The 18416-nt window shown below is 39.5% G+C and overlaps 1 protein-coding gene across 1 annotated transcript in view; it reads right to left on the reverse strand.

The window, feature by feature from the left end:
* UBR4 (ubiquitin protein ligase E3 component n-recognin 4) overlaps window positions 1-18416 on the reverse strand; it is a 180860-nt gene that overhangs the window by 109862 nt on the left and 52582 nt on the right. The window contains exons 25-44 of the mRNA XM_007935639.2: window positions 18137-18366; window positions 15867-15988; window positions 14825-14922; window positions 13462-13619; window positions 12496-12705; window positions 11425-11526; window positions 10562-10662; window positions 10131-10329; window positions 9147-9335; window positions 8664-8727; window positions 7006-7197; window positions 6328-6398; window positions 6096-6243; window positions 5442-5669; window positions 4579-4749; window positions 3277-3459; window positions 2261-2419; window positions 1793-1945; window positions 1088-1315; window positions 612-769 (exon numbers count right to left, since the gene is read on the reverse strand). Coding sequence (XP_007933830.1) covers window positions 612-769; window positions 1088-1315; window positions 1793-1945; window positions 2261-2419; window positions 3277-3459; window positions 4579-4749; window positions 5442-5669; window positions 6096-6243; window positions 6328-6398; window positions 7006-7197; window positions 8664-8727; window positions 9147-9335; window positions 10131-10329; window positions 10562-10662; window positions 11425-11526; window positions 12496-12705; window positions 13462-13619; window positions 14825-14922; window positions 15867-15988; window positions 18137-18366 — 3164 coding nt within the window. The remainder of the gene's footprint in view (window positions 1-611; window positions 770-1087; window positions 1316-1792; window positions 1946-2260; window positions 2420-3276; window positions 3460-4578; window positions 4750-5441; window positions 5670-6095; window positions 6244-6327; window positions 6399-7005; window positions 7198-8663; window positions 8728-9146; window positions 9336-10130; window positions 10330-10561; window positions 10663-11424; window positions 11527-12495; window positions 12706-13461; window positions 13620-14824; window positions 14923-15866; window positions 15989-18136; window positions 18367-18416) is intronic.

The following is an 18416-nucleotide window of genomic DNA, read 5'->3' on the forward strand; positions in this document are numbered from 1 at the left end:
AGCACATTAACAAATGATTTTGAGTTTTGTTCCACATTGTTCTGTCTCTCTATCCAGGATCTCCTACATAGATCCCCCTCCAAGTGGTTGACAGTGGTACCCAGGCATCACCTAGTTCTTCTGGTCTCATAGTCTTATAGGCTGAGGATCGCATGGTGTACCAGTCACTTGGACTAATTGTTTCCATGAATCCTTGGTTTTCTTCATTCTTCTTTGTTCTGGACGAGGAGAGACCCATCGTTGCATCTAGACGGCTGCTTGCAAGCTTTTAAGATCCCAGTCGGCACTCACCAAAGTAGGAGGCGGAGCAATATATTGGACACACTACCTTCTTGATTTTGAACTATGCAGCATCCCCTTGTTCTGTTCGAATGACAGCTTCCTGATCTATGCATGTCTCTATAGTGGAGAAAAACCACAGCAGGCAGCCAACCTGCCGAATCTAAAAGCCAATTTACTTTAAAGATACCTAGCAGGAAAGGGAGAGGAATGGTGAAAAAAAAAATAGTTTAACCAGACTTATAACAGATAGCAGAACTCAGGAGGGGGAGTGCGGATGTGCTGAACAGGCATTGTGGAAGTTGAACATTTAATTAAATGCTCATTCCCACCTTTTGATGTTGATGGGGAAGAGTTGCAACACCTCCAGAGTAGTCCTGCTGATGGTGGCTGCAAATGATTTGCCTTGAGAATAGCTGAAGAACAACATCTGCAACACATGGGAGTAGTACACGGACACACCGCCTCCTGCCACCTGGCTATTACTGTCCTGTCAGGACAAAGACACAACATTTGCATTAATTACTCATGTTGCCTTAAGTAACAGCTTTCAGCTTATGCTAGTCATTCGTTTTAATCAATGATTATGTGCTTTCATACTCTGAGCATGTGATCCCAGTGGGCAAACCCTTACAAATACCATGAAAATAAAGGAGCTTCAAGCTGATTAAGTTTAGTCCTAAAATACAAGAGCTTTTGCTTTTCATTATTAGGTAAAAAGTCAGAAGCAAAAAGAGAAGAACAACAACAGCAGGAGAGCTGCTAAACTACATCTGGGATAGAAGGAAATGGCAACATCTGCTCTAACCTTCAGGTCCTCGTGATTGATTTCCAGTACATTAGTGACATAGAAAGGTCCCTGCTGGGCACTGCTGGCATCTTCCATGAGCTGAGTATAGATGTACCCAGCAGATGACATTATAACAATAATGTTCTTTCCCTCCTCATTGAAGAGGAAGGTAACATCTCTTATCTTTGAGCTGGGCAGGAGAAAGTAGAAAGTTGGGCTCAAAGCATCAACAGATAGGTCATAAATCTGTAGGACAGAAAAAAGAAAGACTAAATATAGGAGCTCTCTTTTAGTCTCATGGGCAAAATTTCCTGGTGAATCCAAATACTTGCAATTGGTGAGTAATGTGCATCCATTTTCCATTCAACAAGCATTTCCCATTCAACAAGAACCTACTGAGTGTTATGCACTAGGTATATAAAGAGGACTCATATAACTTTTTACTCATCCTTAAGAAACCACTATGAGAGCAACACTCATAAACTATTTTTTTACATACTAGGTGTGCACTTGGTACAGTGGGGGTAGAGCCAGAATCAATTTTATATTGCCTACAAACAGGAAGCTCTTGCTCAGCAACCTCAAAAAAGGCAAACTAACAAAAATGTTGGCGGTCCCTCATTCTTGGGAGAAGCAACCATAATGAAGATCAGACATTCTATTCTGAACCATTCAAAACCAGAAACATTCTAGGACAATATCATCAAAAAGCTGTCACTGTACCTTGACAAAGTCAGCTGTGACAATTGCTAACTCGGTCTGTGAACCAGGTAACCACACAGCTTTGATGATGAAGTTCCCTGTTGCCAATTGGGGATGCAACACCAAATGATCCGAAACAGAGCCTGAGCCACTGAAGGTCAGCACATGGCAGTCCTGCACACAGTTTAAGAAACAAAATGAGCAAAAGATGATTTCGCAAGTACAGTAATCCATTCATTTCAGAGTTCTAGTATTTCTTTTTTCCTAATGTTCCTTGCCTTCAGATATTATTCAGACTGTCCCTTAACATATTCAAGTTTCAGAAACACAAAAATTATTTCCAACACAGAAAAAATCTAGAAGACTTAGAAGAAGTTCAGAAAAAGATTTCTTTTGCATTCCAATGACTCTTACACTTTCACCATGAAAATTAATAATAAATAGTGATACAGTAGTTCAAAGTAATCAAACTAGGCTCAGAATTTTTACCTTCAGCCCACAAACTGCAAGGTAGTCCTCTTTACAGGGATTTCCAGTGAGGCTCAACACAGTAAATGGAACAGGAGCAGAAGCCAAGCGGGTCAGAGTTAACTTCCTTTTGCTGGAATCTGCTTGCTTCAGGAGTGCAGAGAGCTGCAGAACAGTGATCTATAAAGAAACAATTATTTATTCTTAACCCCAGTCCTCTCAGTCAACACAAAGCAAGCAACAAGGGCCCCTTCAGTAGCGATGTTAGTTTGGAGGCTTTCTTACGGGTAAGTTCTAGACCGATGTTAGCCTCTCTACCTCTCCTGGCTAAGTGACATGGTATGTCCCTCCTTCCAATGAGAAAACAACAGATTAAAAAAAAAAAAATTTCTCTTCTTATAAACAACTCATAAAATGGTTACACAACTTCTATGTGGTTGTATGAACTGCTTCTGCAAGCATTGTAAAGCAGACTATTCCTATCTCTAGAGTGGTTTTCACTTAAGAAGATTAAAACAACTTGACTGGTGATGGAAAGGCCAGAGTACAGAAATGTGTGAGTTAATATACTTAGCACTCTTCTAACTTCTACTTTAATAAAACAGCAGAAGTTTCCCTGGGTCCTTAGAGGGGTGAGAAGACAAAGAAAGACTAAAAAAAGGAACACTGAGCCCTATAAAGGTCTGCCTTTTTTGCCTCTCAGCTTGTGCCCTTCAGAGTGACCAAACTGGGCAAGACTGGGAACCAAGCTGTCCTAGATAACTGCTGGCTGTTACCTTTTCCTGGGGACTTGAAGGTTATGCTTTAAGTGGAAATTTACTAATGTGAAGCAAAGTCTTCGTTCTAATCACACAGTGTCTAGGTCTAATTGAGTAACTCAGGGTTCAAGCAGAACTCATTGACATCTATCCCTAAAACACACCTAGACCCTTTGGATATTTCCCCACATAGTCCATCTTATGGGCATGGCCACCTATCAGTTTTGCTTAGCACTTAGACACGACCTATGATGAGTGGGAAAGAATTGCAGAACGCACCTTGCCTTTCTCATGGCTGACAGCCAAATGTTGGCGGCGCCCATGAGGGGAGGAGAGTACACACATAGCTACCCGCCTGAGCACATGGGCACTGATGAGCTGTCGAATGGTCTGGCCCTGGTCTCCACTATAATTCATCCGAACATTCTCAAAGGCACCCTCCTGGGAGCCTAAGGTGGGAACCTGGCAAAGAGAGAACAGGCAGTGATAAGGCAAGTAAGATCAAGGTCCCAGGGGGACATCTATCTTGAAAAACTATCACTGGATTCATACACAATTCATATGATTGCAACATTGCACAGTTTCGTCATTTGAAAGCGATGACTACTAACCTCCGATTAACAGATGCCTGCATGTCTTTGCCAAAGTTATTATCAATTCAATATGAACAACATAGTTTATTTTTCATAAGCCTAAATTTAATCAAAACAAAAACACTAGAATCTTCTAAAATGATGCTGAGAATAGCTACAATTTTTCTTCACTCATCTAACCTGGCAAAATCGAGTGTCAGCAGCTTTATGGGTTGCCAACCCCTATCCCAATAACTTTTAACTTGGTCTTTGACTTCTAGTAATCTAAATACTGCTCAAAAACTATGATTGATTCTTAATAAAATACCAGAATACGTGTCTGTATGTATAATATACACATTTCCAAGTGAAAAGTCTTTCCTTAAAAACAGCCACCTTATGAGATCTACTCATGTACTTTTTGAAAATACTTTATATACCCCTTTTGGAATTGCTTCCAGTTTACTTTCTACTACTTAACACTGCTGCCAGAGGCCAATCCAACCACACCAGAAGCATTATAGTCAGTTCTGAGCAGTTAAGTTTTTAAAATAAATAGTGACTTATAACTAATAGCCCAGGTACTATGAAGAACTAGAGGAAAGACTGTAAGCAAAAAAGGACAAACATTATTTTGCAAGCCAGACAAACCTTGAAAAAGAAAATACAGTAAGTTTCTGTTTAAAACATAGAAGAAATTTTTTAATTACCCCAAAATGGAGTCCCCACAAATACATATTTGTATGAACTTCTGTAAAGGAGATTTTAACTCACTGGGATGGACCAAATGACCTCTGGCTTCTCTCCTTTTGAAGATACACCTCATGTGCCAATTGTCCACACTGTTCCTATGATCTGGAGGTGTCATGATATTTTAGCCTCTAAGTTCTAAATGACCAGACACTGACTATTCTAAGTATATCCCTGAGAGTATCTGGCACAATTTGGTATCTCAATAAATTGTTGGTTCCTTACAATCACCAAACTTCATGATCCTGAGAAAACTCACCATCAGCTGGTCTGTCATCTCAACCACCTTGTCCACTGTATGCAGCTCACTAAGGGCTTGCTGAGCCCGGCTGCTGCTTCCCACAGCAGAAGCCTGCTGAAAGTTGGTCTGAATGGCATCCATGAGGAAATTAAGCATGTCTAACACGAGAGGAGCGAAGGAAAAATTGGCCTAAGAAAAATCCAAATACACAAGTGGAAAGAGAGAGAAAAATAATGGGTCATAATCATGATACCTCAGTATCAGTAACTACCTTCAGTATCCAGTTTCCTCACTTTCACTTTTATATTCTGGCCAGGATTGCATTCTCTGTGTAATAACGTATTTGATCCTGCTATAAATGAAAATCGTTCAACTCCTCCTAGCAAAAACAGCCAACACACTATAGTGCTACTGACTCTAGAGCAATCTTTGCGAACAAGGAGTCCCAAATAGATAAACTAATGCTTGAAAGCATCGATCATATGTAACTCCTCAACTATGTACCTAGAATGGGTCTAGTTATTACCATTTTGGGAGAAATACAAACAGAACTCAAGTCATTTTCTATATTCTGGGCTTCAGATGAGAAACCCTACCCAAAAAAGGGTGCTAGAGAGTAATACACAACTAAAATACACCACCCCAAAAAACAAATCCCCCACAATACTCTGCAGTCACAAATCCTTCCCTATGAGGGAGTGACTGAAAACATGCAGTATTCATACTGTCACTATGAAAATGGGTAACTTAGAAAAAGAAGAAAGCAACTACAAGTCCCACTACTATGGAACTACATGAAGAACCTTGTGTATTTTTCACTCTTAAACTTGCCAAGCTCTGAACTCTTGTCTACTGCACTAGAGACCATAAGGAAGCCCCACCTGGTTCTGCAGCTCCTCCCGGCAGCCTTCTACTGTGCGGCATAGGCTGCTCTTCTTGGGCTTCTCTTCATCAGCAACCTTTCCATCACTGATGGTGACCTTGGCCTTGTCAGCTGGAGAAGTGCTGGTGTGGCGCACCAGGCTCTCCGAAACCCTAGGCTCACTCTGAAATGCTGACTCTTTCATGGTGGAGCTCATGCCACTGCTAGGAGTTCGCTTTACCAGTGCCTAGAGAAAGAAAAAGTCACAGGCCCCAGGCCCTTGCTACGAAGCATCGCTGAAATAAGATCTTAGAGAAAAATCTGACCCAAAAGAATAACCAGTTAAGCATTTAAATGATATCCAAAGGCCTAAATTCACGTAATACCTAACTCTTTATCCATTCACATAATCAGGCCTTGATTCTAACATTTGAAATTGTGGGGAAGTCTTAGAGAAAGCTGACTATAAGATGTCTAAGGATCTTGCTAGTTCTTGATATTCTAAGTGAAGTGCTTATGCTGACTGTACAGCTAATGAGTGACAGATCCAGAACTTATTTCTAGATTCAAGTCACCATGAAGGTGATGTGGGAATTTTCTAGTTTGGCTTAAGTATTCTCGTGTCACCAACAAGTCACCCTTCATAGCCCAGTGAATATTCCAGATCTCTCACCAGACAGCTGCCATCTTCCTTGGCTCCACAGTCACAGAAGAAGGATCCATACTTGGCATAGGAAATCTCATGATCCTTGTGGCACACCTTAGCACATACTGTGCACACACCCACCCCATCAACCATTTTACAGGTGTGACAGTGGTACCTATGAAGAATAAAGACCAGAAAATGAGCCCTGAAGTCCCAGTGAAAGCATGGCAAACCCTCACCTGAAAAGAACTACTCTTACCAATGTTGGTTCATGAATTCTTTCTGTGTGATGGTGAAAGTGCAGAGTTTATTGCAAAGAGAATCTTCATCCTTCAAAGATAATGAGTCTTTTTAATCAGAAGTAAGTCCATAGATATCCACAAAAACACACTTACTTCAACACCCTATAGAAAATTTGACTCATAAATGGCAAACAGAAACATGCAAATAGAAAATGGCAAATAAAAACTAAAAATAGCTTGCAGACTAAAAATCTGCTGTAATTTCAGGTAAGGAGTTTTGTGGTTAAGAGAAGTAAATCTTATGGTTTCTCTACAAGGGTGCTTACACCTTCCCTGTGAAGAACTCATCCCTGAAATTCCATTTTGGATGCAAACACTGAGGAAGGGCAGGACAAGCAACTCCGCATAGAACAAAAGACATATGCTTATTAAGCAATTCTTTCTCCTAGAGATTAGATCCCTATTGCTTGCTCTGCAGGCCTAGAAAACCAGAGTCTGGCATTAATTGTATCAGCTGGGAGAAAGCAGCATGGACTGGGAAGAGTTCTGAAGTTCGTAAGAGCTGGAAAGGAGCCTAAGAATTTACACTTTAGATGCTTATTTTTTAAAATCTGAAAGCTTTTTTAGCATGAGTTCTGCAAAGGCCAGTCAGTCATTACCTTGAGAGGTTAACCTTGAGGTTACTTAGTACTTACTGAATCCTCAGCCTGGGAATCTTCCTCTTCCACTGCCAATTCCTCCACCCAGTCTGAGTCCACTTCAATGGCCCGCTCTTCCCCATCCACTGAGAGATGAGTTGGGCCTTGACCATTACTCTGGCTCAGGGCATTCGTGACATCAGCCAAGTAAGACATAATATGGCATGTGCACTCCAAGACTATCACATGCTACAAAAGAGAAGACCGTGACATTGCAGAAGCCTCAGTTCTCCATATTTTATTATTATATAAACTATTGTTTCCTCAAACTTTTCCAATAAATCTCAAGATTACAGGGATGATATAAAAGCAAAGAGGAAAACAACCTATCTTAATTATCTATCCCAAGGTTGGGCAATCCTACTTCCGTAGTGATACTGCCTCGGAAACCCAAGGAGGGGTCGCTATGAGTCAGGGCCGACTCGACGGCACATAACAACAACAACATAGTGTTATCAGAGCTCTGGTGATACAGTGCCTAAGGCTTTGACTGCTAACCAGAAAGCTGGTGGTTCAAACCCATCAGCCACTCCTCGAAAGGAAGATGGGGCAATCTACTTCCATAGTGATCCCACCTTGGAAACCCAAGGAGGGGTCACTATGAGTCAGATCCAACTCGACAGCAATGGGTTGGATGTTGGGTATAGTGTTACCTATTTAACACTATGTTCGTATATACCTGGTTAATAAATTGTACTGAGTTAGCATGTATTCATTCACTCTTAAGCACAAAGACAAGTCTTTATCAAATCATGTAACAAAGAATAAAATTAATAGAACAGAGTGAAAATATAAGCAAAAGGAATTCAAGAAAAGACCAGATAAACAGTATAAAGGGGTTCTCATTAGTACTTTTTTCACTAGTGTTAGCATTTTTTAAAAAACCATTGCTGAACAGCATTTTAACTGTTGGATTTTAAACTAATGTAGATTGGGAGGAATAATTTCAGCAATCAAATAAAAACTGTCCAGCAAACCACTGCAGGAGGTTCATGTTTGCCTAAATGAAATCAACAGTCTGGCATCAAAGCTTCATATCTGTTAGTTCCTTCATTCTGAACAGTGTCATTTCAGAGCTGAAAGAATAGAGATTATCTAAAAAGGAGGCAGAAATGGATAGTACCATGGGGAGACTCAAAGGCCAGTCATCTGTTCTTAACCACCTATGTCAAGTTCTTGGGTTCAATAGGGGAAAAAAAAGTAAGTTTCAAACCAATTTTGTCAGCACAGTGGCCTAAACCGTCAAGGAAAGTACACAATTCTAGCATCTGGACTAGAGCTGAGGAGGTAGTCTGTAATCCCACATAACATTAAATCAGAGCGGGCAATTCTAAGTAAAAGGAGTGGGACAGTTTTCCATAGTTTAATAACATCTATAAAAAAACCAGGAACTCATAATGTTTGAAGGATTCTGTTTGGTATTTGTTTACAATAATATTTCCTTCCTATCAAATCCTACCACCTGGAAGAGGCTTGAGAGCAGGCAATCAGCAATCACACACTTTTAAGTCTTGGAGATTGTAGGCCTTATTCTCTGCAGGGATAGCCCAGGGACAGAAGCTAATATAAAGGAGAAATTTCTACCTGATCACAAAGATAAGAATCATCTTGTATCCTCACTCCCTAACTCTGCTGGCTCCTCTCACTTTGCTTACCTTTCCATGCATTACATTGCCATTCAGTTTTTCCACAACATTCTTCTGTGACAGATACTTCTTGCTGTCCCCAAGGAAAAAAAGAAGAAAGGGGACATAAAATCATCCAGGGAACCACAGAAAGGAAACATTTTCATGAACCCTGAATCAATGTGTGGACCCTGAAGCATGGGTACTCCTAGGCAGCTATCCAGTGAGCAGCGACTCAGATACCTGGCCTTAGCACCCCCACTGACACTTGCTCAACTTCTCCCAAGACAATCTCAGAATGATGAACAGGGAACTCTACTAAGAAAATAATGATTATATCTAAAGTAAACAACTATTGGCCACTCCCTCAGCCCTAGGAAAAAGGCAGAGATTCAAGTTTCTTTTACACTCACTCTGAACTACAAAGAAATTAACCTGCAATTACCACCCTCTTCTCCAACAGCAATCAATGTTGTGAGCTACAGATAGACTCCTCCAATTTCATCATCTTACCATCTACTCAGCCAGTCCACAGCAGCATTATGAAGCTGAAGATGGCCAGCACCTTGACCTGCACTGGCCAGAGTTGCCATCACAACCATGAGTTCAGGGAAGCCAGTCCCATCACCGTTGGCCAACATCTCTGTTGCCATGGGGATCAGGGTGCCCAGAAGAACAGCACACACACCTTCTCCAACTTGGCTGTCAAAAACAAATAGAAAACTGCTTAAGTATTCAACAGTACAGCCCTGGTGGCACAGTGTTTAAAGCACTCGGTTGCCAACTGAAAGAGCAGCAGTGTGAACCTACCAGCTGCTCTGCAGGAAAAAGATGTGGTAGTCTGCTTCCATAAAGATTAACAGCCTTGGAAACCCTATGGGGCAGTTCTACTCTGTCCTGTAGCGTTGCTACGGGTCAGAATTGATTTGACAACAATGGGTTTGGTTTTGGTTTTGATTTGGAAGTAATCGACAGGAATCAGACTCTGTGTACTTCTAAGTGTAGAAGAATAACAGAAGTTCTAAATTAAATACTAGATTTATGACTATATATACTAATCTCAGCTTTGGACTTGGACTACTAAAGCACAAAACATTCACCATGTTGCAACTGATAAGGCAAGTCATTCTAAAAGTTTTTCCATGGGAAATATCAAGGACCTAACCTAGATCCTTTGAGTCTAGAGAGAGGAGGTATGAAAATGTTGAAATGGTAAGACTGACATCTGAAGGAAAATTAAACTCAATGCTGTCGAGTCGGATCCGACTCATAGCAACCCCTCCTCGGGTTTCTGAGGCAGTATCACTACAGAAGTTGATTGCCCAACCTTCCTTCTGAGGAGTGGCTGATGGATTTGAACCGCCAGCCTTCTCGTTAGCAGTCAAATGGCTTAGGCACTATGTCACCAGAGCTCCCATCTGAAGGAAAGAATGCTGCAAATGTTTTCAAAGTATTTCTGAGGTGGTTAGGGACACATGACATAAATAGTTACTCTACCTGTTTTCCCGAACAATGTAAGTGGTCAATAACTGTAATAGCTGCCGGTTCTCTTGAATCATATCCAGCTGATCGGAATCTTTAGGAGGCGATGTAGTCATGCGGGTGAGCCAGGCCTGGAGACGCACAGGCTCCACACAAGCCAGCTGTGCCAGAGAGCCACAGAGATGCAGAAGGCTTGGATTAGGGCTCTTCTCAGCTGGGGAAAGACAGAGAGGCCAAGGTCAATGAAGAAGGGAAAGGGGAAAGTTATGGCCAGGAAAAGGAAAAAGGTTTCAAGCAGGTTTTCAACTTCCTTCCAAACTTTCTCTGAGGGATTCTCTTCAGTTGTTAGTATTTTCATGCTGTAGTTAAACTCAGGCAGAAGATACGCACAGTATTAGCCAGACATCAAAGTTCCCATAAGAAGATTACTAAAAGCTGTCACTCACTCAGCTGGAAGAGTTTGGTGAAGAATTTCAAAACTCGGTTACAGAATTTAGCAGAGAGGTTCTCATTGGCTGTTGCCATCATGATCTGCACAAGTTCTCCACTAGGAGGCAGGAAGGGACCAAAAAAAAAAAAAAAGAATCACATTAAGTCTCACATAAAAGGCATCCATTTCTATTTCCTTACAATCTCCTCACTTCCAGAGGAAATGATCATTTGTGAATCATCACAAGGTGCTCATAACATCAATTCCTTCATTAATAACCTCAAGGGGTCAGTAATTAACTCACAGTCCTCCGGGGGATACAGACATCTAAGTAGGCCTTAAATATTCCCTGAGAAAGAATACATACCTAACTCAACATATAGTTCCTTGCTTTGTTGTGTGTGGTAAAATATACATCACCAAAAAAATCTACTGTTTCAACCAGTCTTAAGTTTAAATTCAGTAACATTAATCACATTCACCAATACTGTGCAAAGATCACCATTCATTTGCAAAAAAAATGTTTTATCACCTCTAACATAAATTGCATTGCTCCTACTCCTTAAAACAGTTAATTCCCCATTCCTCCCTCCCCTTAACCCTGGTAACCACTGATAAACTTTGTCTGTATGCATTGCCTGTTTTAAATATTTCATATAAGTGGAATCATATAGTATTGGACCTTTTCAGTCTGAACTATTTCATTTAGCATAATGTTTTCAAGGTTCATCCAAGCCTAGATAATATCCTACTTTATGTATGCTAATTTTATTATCATATTTTGTTTAGCCATTCATCTGGTGATAGATATTTGGATTGCTTCCAGCTCCCTGCTTCGATGAGACATTCCAAAGGTTCAATTAATAAAATATAATTCACCTTTCAGAGAAAAATTCCTCCATTGCTTTACGAGCCTGGCTGCTTTCCAGCTGCTTTTCCAAATACTGAAGACATTCTTCCAAGATGGATTCATCGAGTCCACTGAGGATCAAAAGGAAAAACTGACTACTACAAACAAGGCTGGGTCCAATGTCTTCTTAACACTGATTTTAAAAATCCAAATTTTATTTATGACTAGACCTTGAAGGTAGTGTTCAAATTTTTACTGTCAATGCTCAATATAAAGCCTGGCACATAAGAAGCACTTAATAAATGTTTGGTGAATTCCTAAAATCTGAGACAACTGATGTAGTCAATGGCTAAGAGTCCTTAGAATCATCAGTATATTTCAAATATTTTCTAATTAACAGATGCACTTCCATTTTATTTTACTGCCCTCTCTCCTAGGGAATTAAGAAGCAAAAACATCTGAAGCTCTGAATTCTAATCCTCATTCCTTTGGACAATGGAAGGTATATTTTGAGCAAATAATTTCTACATAGTTAATTGTCTCATATTCCTATCTGCTAGGGGAGGGGGGAGGTAGGGAAAAGTGGAGGAAGAAAAAAGTAGCTCTTAATGAAAACCTGGACTCCTCCACAACAAAGAAACAGGAAATCACAACACTTGGACTCTCTGTTTGTACATTTCTCAGTAGGGAAAAGCTGCAACTTACCAATTTGTTCTTCATGGCTATTCTACATCAACATGGCCTAAAATATTACACAGACCATCCATTTAAAAAGCACAATCACAAAAATATTAGAAAATTATAGCACTCGATAACCAAGTTTACTGAACTATTCAATTTTAAGTCTCCAAATCCAAAGAGTTAAGTCCTTTACTTTCTTAACTTTTATTCCTAAGAATAGTTACAGAAGAGGATGCCAAGTAACCTTCCATATATCTTCGTATGAATGGAAAATGTACACAAGTACAGAATTTTCTGTTAAAAAGCACAATGACAATAAAACTAGCTATTAACTAAAGCATCTAAAGAAGTCAGTGTTAGTACATTTCACTGATAGTAGCAGTAGGTCCTAGGAACTTGACCTACTCAATCAAGCTCACCTGTTGGGATCTGCATGATTGGCCAAAATATTGTAACAACCAGTAATCAGCTTCTCATAAACACGAGCCAAGAACTCATCAGACTCCGCAGGGCCCAAGATACGTTCCAGGGAGTTGCTACTGATCTCAGCAACACTCTCAGTGCTTGATTCCAAAAGAAGGGGTAACAAGGTCCGAATTACCTGTGGTGGGTTCATCTCATCAGACCAACTTTAACAAAGAAAAGGGAACTAAGTTAATGAATATGCTCCTCCAAAAAGCTACAAGGCAGGGATAGGGCAATTCAATTATTTACTGGAGGGAGGGCTTCTATTCCAGTCTCATTTATCCTTTAATAGTTGTTTTCTACATAAGTATAATCACAAAATTTCTTCCTTTTTGTTATTATATCAAAAGCAAAAGTTATTTTCATACAAAAAAATTTATAAAAGCATTAAATAGTATTCAAAAAACCAAGTTAGCTCAAATCTAAGAAAGGAACCCATCCCAGACAACCTATCTAAAAGAATTATCAGAATACTAGATCACATTTAAAGCAAAGTGATATACAACTCTGCCCATGACCCACATATAAGATGACAGTGGCCTGCCAGTGGCCTACCATAATCCCTATGATGGCAGGTTCTAACTCCTGCAATGATTCTGGAGAAATGTTATTTCAAATATATCTGTTACTAACACTTAAAATATAAACCCAAAATACCTCCAAATCAAACTTTATTTAAACCCAGAATGCCTTTTCTGAAAAATACTATACAGAAAGGGGAGGAGGTAATTCTGCCCTTCAGATCTTAATTAAAATCATTCTGAGTAAACATATCTATACTCTAAAGTAACAGTTTCTCTCCTAAAGAAGCATGTGAAAAAAGCATTACTGAATAGTAATAAAAACCTTCACTGTCTTCCTTTAGCCAAAATGGAATAGCAGGTGTAGAAAGCACTTAAGGCTATATACTAGGTACTCACACAATAAGATCTCCAGTCAACCTAACCAGTGAGAGGAGAGTATGTTTCAAGGAAGCAGCCAGAGGCAGACTTTGGCCACAAAGAGTCCCCAAGTGAGCAGCCTGCACAGCGCTGATATAACTCTCTGAAGGGATGGTGTCATTGGCAAAGGCATTGCGCTAAAAGGAAGCAAAACAGATATGAGTGAATGAATGGACCATCTATTCTAGATAAAAATTCTCTTCTGGAAAAATAAAATAAAATAGACATAAACCAAGACCCCACTGAGGTTTATAGACAATGGCCTCTACTATGTATACACCATTATTCATACTGTGAAGGAAAGGAGAAGCAGTTTACAAATTTTAGTTAGCACAAAGTTAACAATTAAACACAATAGCTAGCCATACCACTTCCCAAATAATTAGAATATAATGTACAATATTTATCATCAAAAAACTATTGTCTGTCTCTAGTAATTCAGAAGGATGTGGATTTTATAATAAATTTGCATCTCTATTACTTGTAATTATTCTTATACTATAGCTCTGGGTGGTGTAAATAGAGGTCACAATAAAAGGCAAAACAAACAAAATTATAATACTTAGCTTTCCCAAAGAACTTTCATAACAGAAAAATTTGTAAAGAGAATTCATTTGAGTAGAGCACACAACAAAGACTGAGTAAAATGAAGACTCAACAGTAACTAAAAACTTAAGACAACCTAAAAGCCAACCCGTAAAACACTGACAAAAAGAGCAGATTCTTGACATATAACTAAAAGAGAAAGGAAAGGGAATTAGCATTTCCTGAGAATTCATATGCCAGATAATACGCTAGGCACTGTACATATTCTCCCATTTAACCTTCATATGCCAGTATTGAAAATATGAAGAAACTAAAGCTCAGAGAAATAAAGTGATTTGTCCTGTGGTTACACATTGCTTAACAAAAGGACCATATGGGAAATTCAGTGCAATAATTAATGATTCTTTCATAGCAAATATTATTGTAGCATATGAAGAGCACTTGGTGTTGCTTGTTGTTCTGCGCTGTTGAATGACTTCCAACATATAGTGACACTATCTGATAGAATAGAACTGTCCCGTAGGGTTCCCTAGGGTATAATCTTAATGGGACCAGACCCCCAGGCCTTTATTTTCCATGGACCCACTGGTGGATCTGAACCACTGACCTTTTGGTTAACAGCTGAGTACTTAACCACTATGCCACTGGGGCTCTTTGATAGCTAGACCTTTTGGTTAACAGCTAAGTACTTAACCACTGTGCCACCAGGGCTCTATTGTAGCTAGTTTAAGCCTAGAGAATAAAAACAACACAGAATGGGTAGTGCACAGCACTTCTGGAACAGTCACAGACTTACCCAAGATCCAATGTTGGGAAACTCATTGGTATTGATGTTGTTCCAGGACTCACACACAGCCTGCACTGAAGACGGTAAATTCTGAACCAACGTTGTACCTAAAGGTGACAGAAAGAACAAGGAATCATCACAAAGAGAAGGAACCACATATAGTATCTTAAAAACTAAGCCTAAATGCAAAAGGAAATACTACAGTGCATGCTGATAAAACGATAGCGTAGATAGATATTACAACAGCAGAAGTATGACCAAGAACCAGCTGACTACTTAATAGCTAACAATTTCCCTCATACCATTTTTATCTTCCATCTTACTCACTTTCTAATTTTACAAGTAAAGACGACATGTGAAAAGAAGATGCAAAGTGAGGGCAAGTCCTTATGCATTGAACATCGGCTCCCCTTCTAAGAAGAGGTAGTTCTGTAATCTGTTTTCTTCTTAAGAAAAACTTCTGAGTGTAAGGATAACTAATGTACATTAAGAATAATGGACATGGCAGTAGTGACATTTAATTTCTAAAAGTGAGAATATCTGAACATTAAATGCTTAAAATTAATGAAAATACAAATGGCTGTAAACCTAACTACTGCACTTAACTCCAAACCTGTTCAAGTCCTTGGATGCCACATCCTAAATGTCTACCAGATCAATTATCAACCCAGGGAAGAGATGTTTCCAAGCACAGAGTAGCAGCCTGCTCATCTTTCCAATCTCCTCAGATGAAAAGGAGGACAAACATCTGTGCTAAGGGCAGACAGACTAATGTTTTAGAGCCAAATGATCTTGACTTAGTTCCCAGCTCCACCACTTACAAGCTGTAGGATTTCAGACAAATAACTGCTCTAAATCTCAGTTGTCTCATCAGCAAAATGAGGATAATAATACCACTTACCTTACAGCATTATTATGAAAATCAAAACAGATTAAACCTATGTAAATGCTTGGCACGAGAAAGGTGCCAATAAATGGGAAGGGCCAGTAGACAGGTAGAGAGGGAGAGAAGTAGCACTATTAGTATTCCAGAGTACACTGGCTCACTCACCCAGTGTGTTGGCCTTGCATCTGCTAGAGCCGATAGCCAAAACTGCAGCAAAACCATGTAGTTTCTCCTTAGAAGGTTTTCCAGAGGATCCCTCTTCATTGAAATTCTGTAGCAAATAGGCTCTAAAATAAAAATAGGGGGATATGGGAAGAACTCTCAACCCTAGGCAAGTCAATAAGCCTGTATCTTAGCTTCCTAATGTCTAAAATCCATTTGGTAGTGACTTACCCCTTCCTAGTCTCATAAAAATTCTAATGGATAATTGTTTCCCAACTGCTCTGAAATGTTCCCAAAACATGATTCTACAACAAATCAGTTTGTTGTATGCAACAAACACTGTTTTGTACAACAAAACACTGTATCTTTCCCTTGCTTTCAATCCTCCCTCCCCAGAATATTGACAATGTACCTATATTAAAGGCTCTGTAAAGTATCAAAAAACAAACAAGCCCTGCTTAATTTTATTCACCAGCATTTCCCAAATTTACGTGCTCAAGCACATCTATCAACAGCTCAGTTTTGGAAGCACTGACCTCCTAGGCCACAGGAGCGCCTGTAAGCTGTACTTTACTACCAGAAACCTTTATTTTTTTTAAAAAAAAAAAAGAGCCTTTAAATCACTGTTTTCAGAATAGAAACTCCCAGTGGGCAAACACTTGGTCAATGTGGCTAACTGCTATATCCCAGGATCTAGAAAACGACTTGACACATAGCAGGCACTCATACTTGTTATTCATGTCTGCTATTCATATTTGTTCAAAATTTGCCTCAGCCAATATAGTTCTCACTCTACTGCAAAGCATTCATACTGAAAACAGTCACGTTTTATGCCCCTTTTAACATAAAAGCCCCATAGAACAGGCATCGCCAAATGAAGTCCTAGAGGAACCAGATAACGGAATGAGTTTGTAACAGCCAAGGAGGGCTACTGCCCTCCTCAGCTACAGCCTATCGTTGTCATGAGGGAAACAAGGCTCCAGTGCTGCCAGTTCTTCCAATTTAAGAAAAGCCAGAAAGCTCGATTTGTGAATAATCATCTAGTTCTTATACATCAAAAATGAACTTTAATTAAGGAAATGTTTATACATTGGAGGACATTTTCTTTGTTGGTTACCAGGGGTGGGAGGGAAGAGGAGGGAATGCTGTTAGATAGATAGAGATAAATATTGATTTGGGTGAAGAGAAGGGCAATGTACCAAATGTGAGTGACCAATATGGCAGCATTGAGGATGAGAAAGACAGAGAGAGTTACATGGGCAGTACAAACAACAAATATGAACCCCTTTGTAAATACAATACTGAGTTGTTAATGAAAGCAAATATGGGTATAGGGACGGATAGATGGGTGAACAAGCTAAACAATTATGTATGTCTAAATGGAGAGTGTATCCAAGATCATATACAGGGTTGGCAGAAAATGGGCCTCTCGAAGAGTATGAAGGGATGGACACTGGGAGGAGGTAACTATGGGGAGGAAGTGGGAGGGGAGCTGCTGCATTGTAAATTTTGGTCAATGACATGAGACAAAGTATATGTGAACTGCTGTATGAAAAGTGAATTTACTCTGTAAATCTTCACCCAAATCCTAATAAAAAAAAAAAAAAATGAACTTTAAAATATTTAAGCTGTATGCACACGAAACAAAAAAAAACTACAAGGCCTGCAATTTGCAATGTTTGCTGTAGAAAGAGCTGAATTTCAAAACAATCTCTAACTTATTAAGGAAGACCTTTTCTCTAACTGCATATCACAATAATTGACAGTTAAAGAGTTTTACCCCTGTTAACAGAAATGATGGGATTAGGAAAAATTACATTGTCTTTGTACTCTACAAATTAAATATTTCCTTTTAAAGATGTATAGAAATTAAACTTCCTCTTGGTTCCTCCTAAACTATCTGAAAATATTTTCATCAGGTATGCCTTCATATTACTGAAGAAAGCATTTTATCAAGAGGGAAAAAAAAACTAAGTTGATGAAACAGGAAAAATTAAGAAAAACCTGAGTCACTGGAGGATCTATACAGAATAAAGAGTATGTAGAACTACTACATTCAATTTGAAGAATTCCAGCCTAACAGAGGAGAAAGATGTGGCAGTCTGGTTCCACAAAAACTACAGCGTTGGAAACCCTATGGAACAGTCCTACTCTGTACTACAGGTTTACTATGAGTCAGAATTGACTTGATGACAATGAGTCAGTAAGAAAGTAGACCACCCAAGGATCTAAATTCCCCATTACACCATCTCTGGGCAGGCAGCCCATCATACCTAGTGAAGGATGCATAGGTGTCGATGAGTTGTAACGTGGCTGGAAGTAAGTTCTTGGTGATCTCAGATGATTTGTGAGGATCTGTTTCAGCAGCCATCTTAGAAAAGTGCTCATCCAAAGAGACCTGAACTTTTGAGATAGCAGCATCAAGGGTGTAGATAGACTGCAGACTAGGAATCTCATGGAGTTGCAAGATGGTGGTACAGTCAATGTTACAGAATGACGAGATCTTGAAAAATATTCAAGATTCTTGTTAGTCACAGCAAAAGGGTAAGGTAG

Source organism: Orycteropus afer, unplaced genomic scaffold, assembly GCF_000298275.1.
Source record: "Orycteropus afer afer isolate SDZICR_OR568_19922 unplaced genomic scaffold, OryAfe1.0 scaffold00031, whole genome shotgun sequence".
Classification (NCBI taxonomy): Eukaryota; Metazoa; Chordata; class Mammalia; order Tubulidentata; family Orycteropodidae; genus Orycteropus; species Orycteropus afer.